Source organism: Bubalus kerabau, chromosome 12, assembly GCF_029407905.1.
Source record: "Bubalus kerabau isolate K-KA32 ecotype Philippines breed swamp buffalo chromosome 12, PCC_UOA_SB_1v2, whole genome shotgun sequence".
NCBI lineage: Eukaryota > Metazoa > Chordata > Mammalia > Artiodactyla > Bovidae > Bubalus > Bubalus kerabau.
Genome location: NC_073635.1, coordinates 82,889,920 through 82,902,841, shown reverse-complemented (window position 1 = coordinate 82,902,841; position 12,922 = coordinate 82,889,920). Strand labels below are relative to the sequence as shown.

At 46.2% G+C, this 12,922-nt stretch overlaps 1 protein-coding gene across 5 annotated transcripts in view; it reads right to left on the bottom strand.

Moving 5' to 3' along the window:
- The window catches only part of TPP2 (tripeptidyl peptidase 2), a 59,086-nt gene that overhangs the window by 26,807 nt on the left and 19,357 nt on the right, over window positions 1-12,922 (bottom strand). For all 5 annotated transcript variants that reach the window (XM_055542975.1, XM_055542971.1, XM_055542973.1 and 2 more), the window contains 9 exons: window positions 11,405-11,559; window positions 10,669-10,745; window positions 8,267-8,394; window positions 5,685-5,784; window positions 5,265-5,413; window positions 3,432-3,547; window positions 2,746-2,914; window positions 1,881-2,038; window positions 1,516-1,592 (listed from right to left, as the gene is read on the bottom strand). In XM_055542975.1, the coding sequence (XP_055398950.1) occupies window positions 1,516-1,592; window positions 1,881-2,038; window positions 2,746-2,914; window positions 3,432-3,547; window positions 5,265-5,413; window positions 5,685-5,784; window positions 8,267-8,394; window positions 10,669-10,745; window positions 11,405-11,559 (1,129 nt within the window). The remainder of the gene's footprint in view (window positions 1-1,515; window positions 1,593-1,880; window positions 2,039-2,745; window positions 2,915-3,431; window positions 3,548-5,264; window positions 5,414-5,684; window positions 5,785-8,266; window positions 8,395-10,668; window positions 10,746-11,404; window positions 11,560-12,922) is intronic.

The following is a 12,922-nucleotide window of genomic DNA, read 5'->3' as shown; positions in this document are numbered from 1 at the left end:
TTTAATCCCTTTTGTAGCTTCAAAATGCACCCATGCCAGAAATGACACAGTACAAAGGAAAACTACTTTCATAGGATTTTTAAAAAGGATCAGTGAAACCCAAAAGTCAAATGTTTACTTATCCACACTGGAAAGCTAAAGTAGATACTAAGGATTAACTCTACTCAGTGTGACAAACATTTAATGAGTGCCTACTACATCGGGGGCATGGCTACCAGAAGCTACAGACGCAACAGTGAATGTACTGCTTTCCTTTTCCTCGTCCAGTACCGTGGGACAGAACATCCAGCAGAGATGCTGAACGCAGCATGCTCTGGGAGACGGGGCGCGCTCGTGGAAAAGACGCAAAGTGCTTTGTTTGTGCGGAGTGGTCCCAGACAGCTTCCATCAGAAGAGGTCTTAGCCGATTCCTGAATCTTACACGTTACCTCGTCTAGTAAGTTCCTGTTGGACTTGCAGGGAAAACGCGGCTGAGAATTTAACCGTTCTGCATTTTCTCACTTGTGTCACTAGTTATCTCCGTTTCATTCTATACTTCATACAGGCTGAGACCTACTGCATATTAAATATTACTGTGCAACTCACTCAACAGAAAGTGCTAACACAGAATTTCCCACCGTTGCCAGAATTCTCATCTCGGTCTTGCCCTTCATGTACTGGACCATTTTTTGTGTTTGTTCTGTACAGTGGGCTCCACATGGGTTACGTAAGATGCAGGCCCTGAGTCTTCTGTGGGCTCACAGTCAAATGGGGTAAATTAAAAATGACAGCACGCTGGCTAAAGCCTAAACCACAGGCGTGTAAAAGTGAGAAGCAGCAGAAAGGAGGGACTCCCTTCAGCTGGGGATGACCGGGAACCTGCATGGTCGTTGGGTTAGGAGACAGGGGACTAAAGCAAAGAATCAGCTGTGCAAACAGGCGTGTCCTGAAGACAGCGGAAAGGTCAGCTCTGGTGAGCTCGTGGGAATGTAGAAAGTGGTGATGGAACCGCAGGAGACACAGGCTCTGCAGGACCACCGTTGGCGATCTGCAGAGCAGGATCCTCGGCCGAGATGCTAAAGGACCTTATACGGAAGCAGTATGATCAGACCTGACCCTTCAGTCCGGGGTGGAAGACAAGATGGGAAGGGAAGAGCCTGGAAACAGAGGGGACTAGAAATGCGGAAGAACCAGGAGACAATATGATTCCAGAGATGGGGGCGGCGGTGGCGAGGTCGGGGTGGGAGGGGACAAAGTCACTGTGAAGACACTGCAGAGGCTTCAGGCCTCCAGCCCGGGCAGTCGGGAGGGCGCCGTCACCCTGGTGGAGGGCAGGCGGCAGACGCCATTAATCCTCCTCCCTGTGAACCGGAACAGCTGACCGACCACGTGCCACCTTGGATGCTGAGCAAGGAGCAGAACTAAAACCCAGTTCCTTGGTTCTGGCCTGCGGATCCTTTACAAGCTCAGCCTGTTTCCATGAACAGCCACCTCACAGTTACACGAACAGCACGCTGGTGGTGACTGGGCACTTACTTGGCTGCGATGACTGCGGTGATGGGGACTCTGAACAGAGGGCCTGCGTTGGGCGATGCTATGTCATAGCCACATACCTTGAGAAAAGAGTTAAGTGTCAGTATCCACAAACGAAGCTTCTTTAAAAGGAGAGAATGAAAGAAGGTGGACCTACTCACAGAATAAATTAATCTCATATTAAAGGTGAAACATCCTAAGAAAAAGCATCAATTTTCTGATGTCACATCACATATCAAAGGCAAACAGCCTGAACAACTATATGCAGGCCAAGCCTTGACTAACTCAGACTAATGGGTAAACAGTCTGCCACACAAACACTCCTACACAGTGCAAAGAAGGCAGAGTGAAGACACGCAGGCGGGTACCTCTGTATAATGCAGTCCTTCCCTTAAGCCCCTGGGGTCCACACGTATGTTTATGTGTCTGCACTGGTTCATGAGTTCCAAATGGCTGGGACACTGAACCCATGATGAATTCGAAGTTAAGGCTAAATGCAGCTGGAGGGATATTTTCTCAGAGTTTTCTGGCATTAAAAAAAAACAGAAGGTGAAGATTAGCTCTGTTTTCCTCTTCTTCCATTTTAAAACGTTCTGTAGTCTCTCAAGAACATTCAGCAGCAGGAAAGCACCGTTGGCTATAAAATGTAGGAGGCACGGGCTCCCCAAGCACAGCCCACACACATCAGTCACACAGTCTCCCTCACACGTATATCAGCACGCTTGGGGTCCATCCACACGCTCACCCAGCATGGCCACAACCTTAACATAAGGCGTTTAGTGCTGTTTTTTCATACTGCATGCAGTTAACAGAATCTAAGAGACTCCTAATTTACAGTCATGACAGTCTTGTTTACATTCACTGAGCTGGGCTTCTCCCTGGTTGCCTCTGATTTTCCCACTCTGCAACCAAAATCTGGCTCTTACACTCAAGCAGTAAAGGTGGGAAAGAAAAGGCATCTGACACTTTATGATCCACAATTTAATTAAGAGCTCTAGGTGACTGAAGGCCCATTCTACTATTTTCTTGTAGTCACACTGCTAACTCAACTGCTACTGTATCAGGGTCCCCAATTGCCATCAGTTTCCCCTATGCTCTGAAATGCACAGTAATATTAACATTGTTCATTCCTATCTCCTCTTTAAAACATCAGCCTAAACAGCACTTCTCTATTACAGTACAATTCAAACCAAAAATGTGAACATGTGAGCTTCCTCTCTGGCTATCACCCACCAGTATTTTCTGGAAATACAGGTTCAATGCCAACGCCATGATCCGAAGGTGCGGCCACCTGAACAGGATCTCGGAGGTAGATGCCACGGTTAGTTCCCACAGTAACAGTGAAACCTAATTTATTAGCAAACGATGTGTTCTGAACGAGGTAGTCATAGGCTTTATCAACCTAATTAAAAGGATACAAATAGTAAGATACACATAGTTGGGTCAAAAAAATCTTCTGTTGCAAATCACCCATTTCATTTCAGTTATAGCAAAGTACAAGCAAGAAGTCAGCTTCAACATTCTCCTCTCTGAACTACATGATAAAGCCCATCAAGAGGACAGTTCTACCTCATTGGACAAAACACTGGTCCAGCCATGGGACTCACCTTCCACTTCACCCTCATACTCCCAAGTGATGATGCTAGGAATCCTCCACGTGCCATTATGCCTGGTCAGCTTTTACCCGCTGCCCTCTGCCATCTCTCTATATGTCTTACATCAATTACATTTCTCTATCTTACCACCCCAAATTCAACCATAAAATCTCTTTTCACACCTTCTTCGTTTATGGTTCAGAGAACTACTCTGGCCATATAGTCAATAATTAGAAAAACTCAATCACTATAGTAGGGATATTATCCAATAACAGCTAAAATATTATCCTACTGATCTACAGCCTGCTTCTCAAACGACAATACCTGAATAATACCGTGTCCTTGGGCAAATACTTCTATGTTGTCAGCCTTCACTGCAGTGTTTTCAAGAGCTCTTCTGACCGAATGAACTGTGTAGTTAACATCATTAGCTTTCAGACCTAAAATCAAAAGATGAAATCAAGAAACCAGTGTTTATTACAGAAGACAGTTACTTGAAACGCTTCCCCAGCCTCCCCCTGCCCTAGTATGGATAACGTGTATGTTTTCTGCTTTTAATGTTTTTGTGTCTCAACACTCATTTTTTTAATCTTTTTTTTTTTTCCTTAAAAATGTGACAAACAGTATGACTCATAACACAAAGACTTCATTCAATAAAAACTTCCACATGCCCACTATAACGCAGCATGAAGGTGGGCTCAGCACAGGGACCAAAAGGCATTCCAATCATGTTTTCCTTTAGACAGTGCTGGTCAATCAACATGGTCACTGGCAGAAGGTCTCAACCAGGGCGCACAGGATATACACCAGGGGTATGGAAACAAGCCATAAAGATGCTCAGGCCCCATGCAACTAATCAGCACCTTGGAGACCGGATCCTAGGAGGCTGATGACAAGCCTCCCGGTCGACAACAGGGACAATGAGGCTGGGGGTGACTGTCTACATGACGTGGAGGCCACCCAGCCGTCCACCTTCTGATGATGACTGTTGTGAGAGGTGGAAGCAAGTAAGACGGCACGCCTGTCCTCTCCAGAACTAAAGATGCAAATACTCATGAGGAGTGTAGAACATGAACCAAAAAAACATGGGAACATGATGGCACTGTAAGAGTCAACCGAGAAAGCAAACAATTTTGTCAGGGAGCATCCTGAAGAGGGCGATGCTCCCATCAGAAGAACAGATACTGGGTCGGCTCTCGGGGAATACACAGGCGTTCACAGGGCCAAGACTCGGCGGGAAAGGAATTCCAGGCAGACAGAATAGTGTACCACAGACAAGAGGCACCAGCGAGCCCGAGACACTTGGAGAGGCTGCACAGTAGAGCGAGGGTGGAGCCCAGTCAGTGCCGATGGCCCCATCCTCCCCATCAAGCATGCAGCCGCCTGCCCGTCAACCTAGAAAGTCCCGCCTCCCCATGGTCCGGTTCACCGGCTCCATGGCAACGCTCCCTACCCTCTACTATGTCATGGAAGCGATTTTTTACTTTGTTCATAGTCTGTTCCTCCTCCAACTTTAATATCAACTCCACACAGGCAGGTCTTTTAGATGTTTTGTTCCCTACTTTATCCCCAGGCCAAAATAAAGCTTAATAGTCAGTAACAGCCAATAAATATGCTTGCTGAGTGAATGCACGTTCAAACCATTACGATCACATAAATGATTCTCCACCAGACACTTTACTGTGGGCCAGGTCATTACCAATTCAACCACGTTTTCTTGCCCTGAGAACTTTAGAGAACAAAAATATCTGTCTGCAAGAAGAGAAAGGTACTCAATTACTTTTTATGGCTACAATCTGACTTTATTTTATGCCATCAAATTTATTTTATGAAACTGTCTAGACACTTCACACCTCCTTAAGCAAGCTTATAAACAAGTAAGCCGTGGATTTTAGAACCCGGACTGAGGTGAAGCACAGCCAAGGACAGAGGAGCCTGGCACGCTGCAGTCCACGGGCTCACAGTCAGACACCACAGTGACCGAACAACAGCAGGGCGAAGTGTAAAATGATACTTTGAAAATCCATTTCTCTGTGTCACTTCTATCTCATTAAGAGTACTTAAACTGACAGAAACATGTGGAAGAGCCAACGACTCGCAGCTCCAGCAGGAGACTCTGCGGCGGGGTTAGCTGGGCTGCGGGGAGGCGCTCCTCACCTGACAGGACCAGGGCGATGCCCCCGCAGGCGTTGGGAGACGACATGGACGTCCCGTTCATGAGCTGGGTGCCCCGCAGCGTCCAGTTGGGGACGGAGGCGATGGCGCCGCCCGGGGCGCTGACGCTCACTCCGAGGGCCCCGTCAGCGCTGAAGGAGAGCAAGGCAGAGTCTGCTTAGGGAGGTGGGCACTGGGCCAACGGGCAAATGAACTCAGGGCAAAGCCCTGCGCCTCCCCCCAGGCAGTCGGACAGAATGGCTGTGACAACCCCATGTTGGGAAGACCCCTGGAGGAGGGAAGGGCCACCCACGCCAGTGTTCCGGCCTGGAGAATTCCACAGACTGTGCAGGCCATGGGGTCGCAAAGAGGCGGACACGACTGAGCGCCTTTCGCTCCACTTCACTTCCACGCGCAACCTACCTGGGGCCTCGAGAAGACCACGTGTACTGATTTGCAGGTAACTTCTCTCTCAGAGAGTACTCGGCAACCATCATATCAGGAGAAACGTAGGCGCCAACACCTGCGGGGGGCAGGGGGGTGGGGAACGTGGTCATTGACAGAAGGATACAGAAGAGGGGTCGTGACTCAAACCCCACTGCTCCCCCGGCCGTGGGATCCTGGCGAAGCACCTGTTCTCTGGACACCACCGTTCTCTCTCACAAGATGGAAAGGTGAAAAAACTTAACGACCCAGGCAAGGTCACTACATACCAGACACTACATGAGGTGCTGCGCTTTTGTATATAAAAATACCTACCAGGACTATTATGTGGACTAAACAGGATAATGTAACTAAATGTGTGTGTATGCGTAAAAGAGAAAGAGAAATGTGTTTCAAACTGTAAAAATATAACTTCAGAAAAATAAAGGAATTAGTTGATTGATCTTCATTTTTAAATGACCATGGTATGGAAAATCCTACCATGAATTGGCAGTAGCCCTCCCCTGCAAAGTGGCTGCAGTAACATGCTGCAGTCTCCCAGATAAACGTGCAGATGCAAACTAGACTCTGAAATCACAGAATTCAGAGTTCAAAGTCAGGGCCTTCATTCCAAGGATGTGGAAACAGGGCAGAGGGGGGTTAAAAAAATGTACTGAAGATAATGACCGGCAGAGACAAGACTCAGAATCCAAGACTATCAGCTCCTCATTCTCCTTCACAACACACACATCTGGGTAGAAGGCTGGACAGAATGAGTGAATTAAGAGGACTTAGGTCAACAGTGCTGCCACATGAAACTGCAGTCATTTTGTAGAATTTAGGTTAAAGTGCTCTGCCAATGTGGGGATAAGAAAATGACAAAATGCTGAGCGCTGTGGCGGAGCAGTGCATTTTTATCACTAGGTACCTCTCAGGATTATTTTGTTTCATTTTGTGTCCTTAAAAGTATCCAGAGATCTGGAACACACAACGCATGAATCACTGGCAGGCACTGCTGTCTTAACACAGGATTTAACAGAATTACTTTATCAAGAGATTTTAGGTTACTGAAAGCAAGCGACACCATGCTTAAAATTTACAAGCCACGAATACAAGCATGTCCCATAAATATAAGATCACTGGTATTTTAAAACAAAAATATTTTTAAAAGGACTAGTTTCTACTCTAACCTTTAATGCCCAAGTATTGTTGTGTGTCTATAAAACCTCTAATACCTACACAACTACAGTAGCTCCTATGACATGTATGCATTGTGCAGTTAATGATGGATACACCAGGAACACTGTTTGGGACCAGCTTTTATAGTCACATGTTCAATCACAAACATTAAGAGGTGTTTTGAGCCCACATTTAAAAATAAACCAAAAATCTTCAGGTCTCATTTACTATTTAAGGGATCTCAATTCACCCTTCCTCATTCATGCCTCACATTAAAAAAGCCAAGGGGTGGATTCCATGTTTTGTGGGATTTTGTTTTTGCACAAGATGGCAGCTACTGTCGTATAACAGAAGCTCATTTTATTATTTTCATATTATGACTCAAATAATTCGATCTCTTACAACTTTCGCTGACAGGCATTATTGTTTCCTGTTGGATTCCAGTGAAGCAGACAATACTGTGTCTGATCCTGAAGACAAAGGGTGGGGAAGGCCACAGGCACACAGTAAATGTGTTTCAACTGCTTTTCTCAGTAACGAAGCTCCCTTCCTCTACCTCTAGGTCTTCCTGCATGCTCCAAGAGAAACTAAAGGAGGAAACTCTGCTATAAATACACAGCAGTACACTATAAATAAAAAGTGAAGCAAGTGTCTTCATTTATGCTGCTCACTTAGCCTGGAAAGCCCTTCTCCTGCTTCTGTTTACCTACTGAAATCCTTTTCTCATACTTCTTCCAGAAAGCCCTGCCCAGATCCTCAAATCAGAGGGAACAGCACTTTTGTGATCCCACAGCCTGATCTGGGACTGCAAGGAGATCCAACCAGTACATCCTAAAGGAAATCAACCCTGAATATTCATTGGAAGGACTGATGCTGAAGCTGAAGTGCCAGGACTTTGGCCATCTGATGTGAAGAACTGACTCATCAGAAAAGACCCTGATGATGGGAAAGACAGAAGGCAGGAGGTGAAGGGGGCGACAGAGGATGATGAGATGGTTGGATGGCATCACCGACTCAATGAGTTGGAGCAAGCTCCGGGAGATAGTGAAGGACAGGGAAGCCTGGCATGGTGCAGTCCATGGGGTCACAAAGAATTGGACATGACTTAGCAACTAAACAACAACAGGCCTGATCTATACTTCTGCTATCCGTGATCTGCACCTCCATGCTTACTCCAGTCTGCTGGAGATGAAATTCTACATCAGTGGGTCCCTACTAGAGTTCACTTTCCTGAGGGTCTATTATAGGCTCACAGTGTCCTGTGTGTAGGAGAGATACGATTAACACTGGATGGACTAAATCTTTTTGTCTGCTTGTTTTTAAGTTTTATTTCTTTTTTATTTTATTTTTAAACTTTACAAAATCGTATTAGTTTTGCCAAATATCTAACACTGGAAACTCACCTATCACACTGGACGTGGTTCCTCCCGGACACCCGACTGTAGACAGGCAGGGGCCATTATTCCCGGCACTTGAGACATAAATTATATTGTGCTTCCACACAGCTTCACTGATTACTTCACATATTCTCCTGAAAGAGGGAGAGGATTCAATTGAACACACGAACTGTCCACTTTTCAGGAAATGGATTACTGTAATGTGAAAATATTTTCAAACATGGTTTATATAAAACAAACAAACAAAAAACCAAAACATGGGTTGCGAGCAGCAGCAGCAGAACGGTGGTCACAGGTCAGGAGGGGTGCTTAGAATCACTTGGGGACATTCTCACACTGCAAGTGCCCTGCTTCTACTCACAAAGTGTTTATAAAACTAAAATACATTCAAACTCGAGGTCAGGTAAATTCCGTCATGTGTGCCATTAGCGGAGCGCGACAGAGCCATGCCTGGAGACATACCCCAGTCGGGTTTCAGTGGAGGGAGTTAGGAGGCCCCGTTTTTACTGGGGAATGTGCCGAAAACAAAACTGTATATATGTGGGGAAAATAAACTGCCAAGGGGCCAAAAGCAAAGACTGCAACGTTAGCAGAGACTGGGTCAGGGGCCACAGGGGGTCCACTCCCCCCCGACATGAAGTATGGAGAACCAACTCCTCACACAGCTGTGACAAGCAAAGGTGAATGGGGAAATAAGGCGCTAGGGAGAGCGATTTAACATATAAGAGATCTGGTTAGAGCTTGACAGCAAGGAAGAAAAATACACTGGTAGTCATTACAGGAGGTAAAGTTAGACCACAAGGAAAAAAAATGAGGTCGATGTAAAAAAGGTTAAGGGCCAGGGATACTCCAAAATCATAAAAGTGAAGGAAAAAGCACATTAGAGTAAGAAGACTATAGGAGGAGGAAGGTCCCAGGAGAGAAAGATATACACTGTGGTAATGGAGACACGGAAGCAGATCCTTCCTTCTCCCTCCTGCGAGGTTACGGTCACGACTGATGCTGACAGCGTGCTCGCCACCAGGTCTGGAAATGAGCATGTGTCTCACAAGGAACCACGTACCAGTCAGCTGAGGAGATTATGGGTTTTAAAACTTTTATTTCTTAAATCAACATGTGGTAGAACCGACCTTCTCTTCAGTGCGTAGTTCTGAGACTGCACATATGTACAGACTGTGAAACCACCACCGTTAAGTACAGGAATGGTTTCAGTGCCACATTAAGCCATCTCCCGGGGTTATCGGGCCATCTGCAGGTACAGGGCCCCTTCCCAGGTGCTCACGGATCGTTCTGGAGCCCTGCCACTGTTCATGTCACCTAAACACAATCCTGAGACACACAGCCACTGAAATCGGCTCTTTTCATCTAGCAAAAGTATTTATGATGCACCCATGAAAACTCAGTCACTGATGACAGCCAACTACAGGCTCTAGTTTGGTGACATTTGCGTTTCGGCAGAACTCTGTCACAGAGCTGCAGAAAATGCACAATGGGTGTATCTGGATGGGGTGGTGGGAGGAAACTCTCCAGATAGGGTCACTGTCAAGTTAGCGCTATGAAGACAGAAAGGCTGAGGTAACATGAGGTCAAGGCTAAGCCAGAGGCTCCTGGAAGACCCTTACAGCACAGGGAAGGGAGCAGGGCAGTGAGACCCATCGATGGACAACGGTGAACACACCTGTCTCGGTTTTGCTGGAAAAGCAAAGGCCATGGGAGAAGAGGAGGCTTGTTATTAGTTAGTTTTAAAGCTAGTGGATACTTGAGCAGGTCTAAGAGTAAAGAGAGCCAGGAAAGGAGCGAGTCGATGCTGGAAGGCATCTCTGCGGGCGGAGGGGACCAGAGCCGCTCTTCATCCCAGGCACACCCCATGAGAGAAGAAGGGACGGCAGCTGGTGGGGTCAGGTGGGTCACAGGAGGGCCCGGAGTCCCCTCTGAGCGCTTTTATCTGCTCTGGGAAAGAAAGCAGCGAGGACGCCAGCTGAGGACTGACGGGGAGGTCGCCGGGAGTCCCCAAGGAGAACGTGTGCAACGGCCGTCCAGGAGGGAAGGGCACGCACTGTGACCAGAGACAGAGCTGACCGCACACCCGCGGCTCGTGGCCCCCGAGCATGCCGCCAGGGTGGCCTCCGCAGAGCCAGCAGCTGAGGGGCGCCGTCACCGCAGGACCCGCGGTGCACACCCGAGGCCTGGCTGCCTGTGGATGGGGGTCCGAGGGGCCGTCGGGTCCACCGGCCAGGAGGGGACACCAGCGTCAAAGACGTGACTGTGGACCAAGGGCCTCAGGGACGCACAGGATCTACCCAAGTCTGCTCTTCTTCAGTTGTGATGTTCGATCCAGTTATACAGAAATGCTCACTGCTCTCTATTAGCTGAGCCTCCACGGCTGACGAGTGGCAAAGAATACTCACCCGGAATTTGGCCAGTGAGTCGCTTCTCCGTAGCTGTAGTTGACAAGATCACATTTATGATTTATAACCTCTATCATCTATTAAAAAAAGAAAGAGTCCAGCTTAGGCAGCCATTTATAAAAACAGAAAAGCTAGCACAAAAAAGGCATCCTACAGTTCCGTAACCAATCATATTCCAATTCATACCTAGATTCATAAGTTACTGCCAGACATATGGCTGACGAACTTAAAAAAAGGTGTGTGTGTGTGTGTTTGGGGGTGGTGGTGATACACAGCACAGGAAGTAGTCAATAAAAAACAAACCAGCATCTGCAGAATTGAGTTGGAGAAACGAAGGAGGTCTCTTTAAAGTCTAAATTCACTCAAGTGAAACAGAATTCATATGTTAAAGTGAAATGAAGAATAAATTCTTACACTGATGGAGCAGGCTGGCTGAGATGTCTTCCTGTCTTTTTTCATGCTTTTAAAAGTATCTCAAAGTAGTTTGCTAAGGGATTTACTACAAGTGAGAGGTATAATGTAACCAATGTTTTCATATTTCCCCAAATCCCTTTAACCCAAATAATTTCTAATAAAAATGTTTAAATGAGTTAAGCATTTTGGGCTTTTGCAAATAAAGTCCTATACACTGAATACAGTGCCATGTATTTTTGGTAAAGCAAGAGCAGCTTGCTAATCAAAGTATCCACGACCGTGAACCATCAGTCCTGGACACCAGCAGCTCAGGAGCACTCACAGCTCTGATGAGGCCTGTGCCTGTCTCCATCGTGCTTAGTCTCGTGTCTCCAATCTTGATGGAAAGAATCTGAGCACCGGGAGCTACGCCATTCCGCTCAGGTTCTTCGGGAAAATGCCCGGCAGCTATACTAGCTACGTGTGTTCCGTGGGCTCCTAGAGGCAAAAAGGGGAGAAAACAAGGAAACCCTCAGAGGCTCAAAGTTTTAACCGCGAAATTCAATCTGCGTAGTAGTAATCACAATAAAAACACGGTTATCTTAACGTGTAAGGGGTATTATTTCTTCTGTCTCTTAACAATAATTCACAAAAAGTGACTGTGATTTATATACGCTATTCTGCCATCCTGGATTCTACGCTGTTAAGTCACAAAGGTGAGAAAGTATTCGCACACATGTAACTGACAAAGAGCTTATATCTAGAACATAATCTTTCCAAAAAAAAAAAGAACCCAAATGAAAAATGGGTAAAGAGCGTTTGAAAAACATTTCCCAAGGGGATGACCAAATGGCAAATAAACATATGAAAAGATGAGTCACCTGGGAGATGCAAAGGAAGGCCACACGGAGCCACACCTTGCTGAAGAGCTGAGGCTGAGGGTGGCCGCCGTGGGCGGGGACGTGCACTCTCGCGCTGCGGCGGGTGTGACTCTCCTCTGCTACTGCCGAGGGGAGCTCGGAGGGTCTTCAATACTGTATGGCCCTACCACACCCAACCAGCTCTCCCAGACATGGGTTCCAATTAAAACAAAAACCAACTTCTACACAGACCTGTACACACTTGTTCAAACAACCCAAATGTGTATCAGGAAGTGAATGGATAAATAAACCATGGTGGACGCACATGATGAAACACTCCTTGACAATAAGGAACAAGCCACTTATAATCACAACATGGATTCAACCCAAGGGCAGGCAAAAACAAACTGTATTTTTTAAATTCCATTTATATAAAATTCTATCAAATGTACAGTAATCAAGGGTGGACAGAAAGCCATTCAGCAGCTACCAGAGGACATGAGTGGAGACAACGGGATTATAAAGGAAGAATAAGCCAGCCTTTGAGGCTGGTGGTGATGGAGATGTTATTTTGGTTGTGGGGATGGTTCCCTGGGTGTGTGCACACATCAGAACTCACCACATTATGAGTGTGTAGTGTGTGCAGTTTCCTGTACCTGAGCTATGCCTCTACGGGCGGGGGGAGCTGGGTATCTCACTTCACCCTCCTCACTGCCTCCCAGAAGTAAGCACTGCCCTGCAGCTGGTGCACACCTTCTTCGCACCTATATTTTTATATTTTTACCACACACACCCATAAACAATTTTCACACAAATTTTTTTAATATCAATATTATTTTTTTCAGTAAAATTTATGTATCTGAGATTTATACATATAGTTATATGCAGATTTATTATGATTACTATATAACATATTCCACAGGATGAGTAACATAATTTATAAAAAACACACAAATTTCAAGAAAGTTTGTAACTTTTTTGAAATTACACAGAAAGCTGTG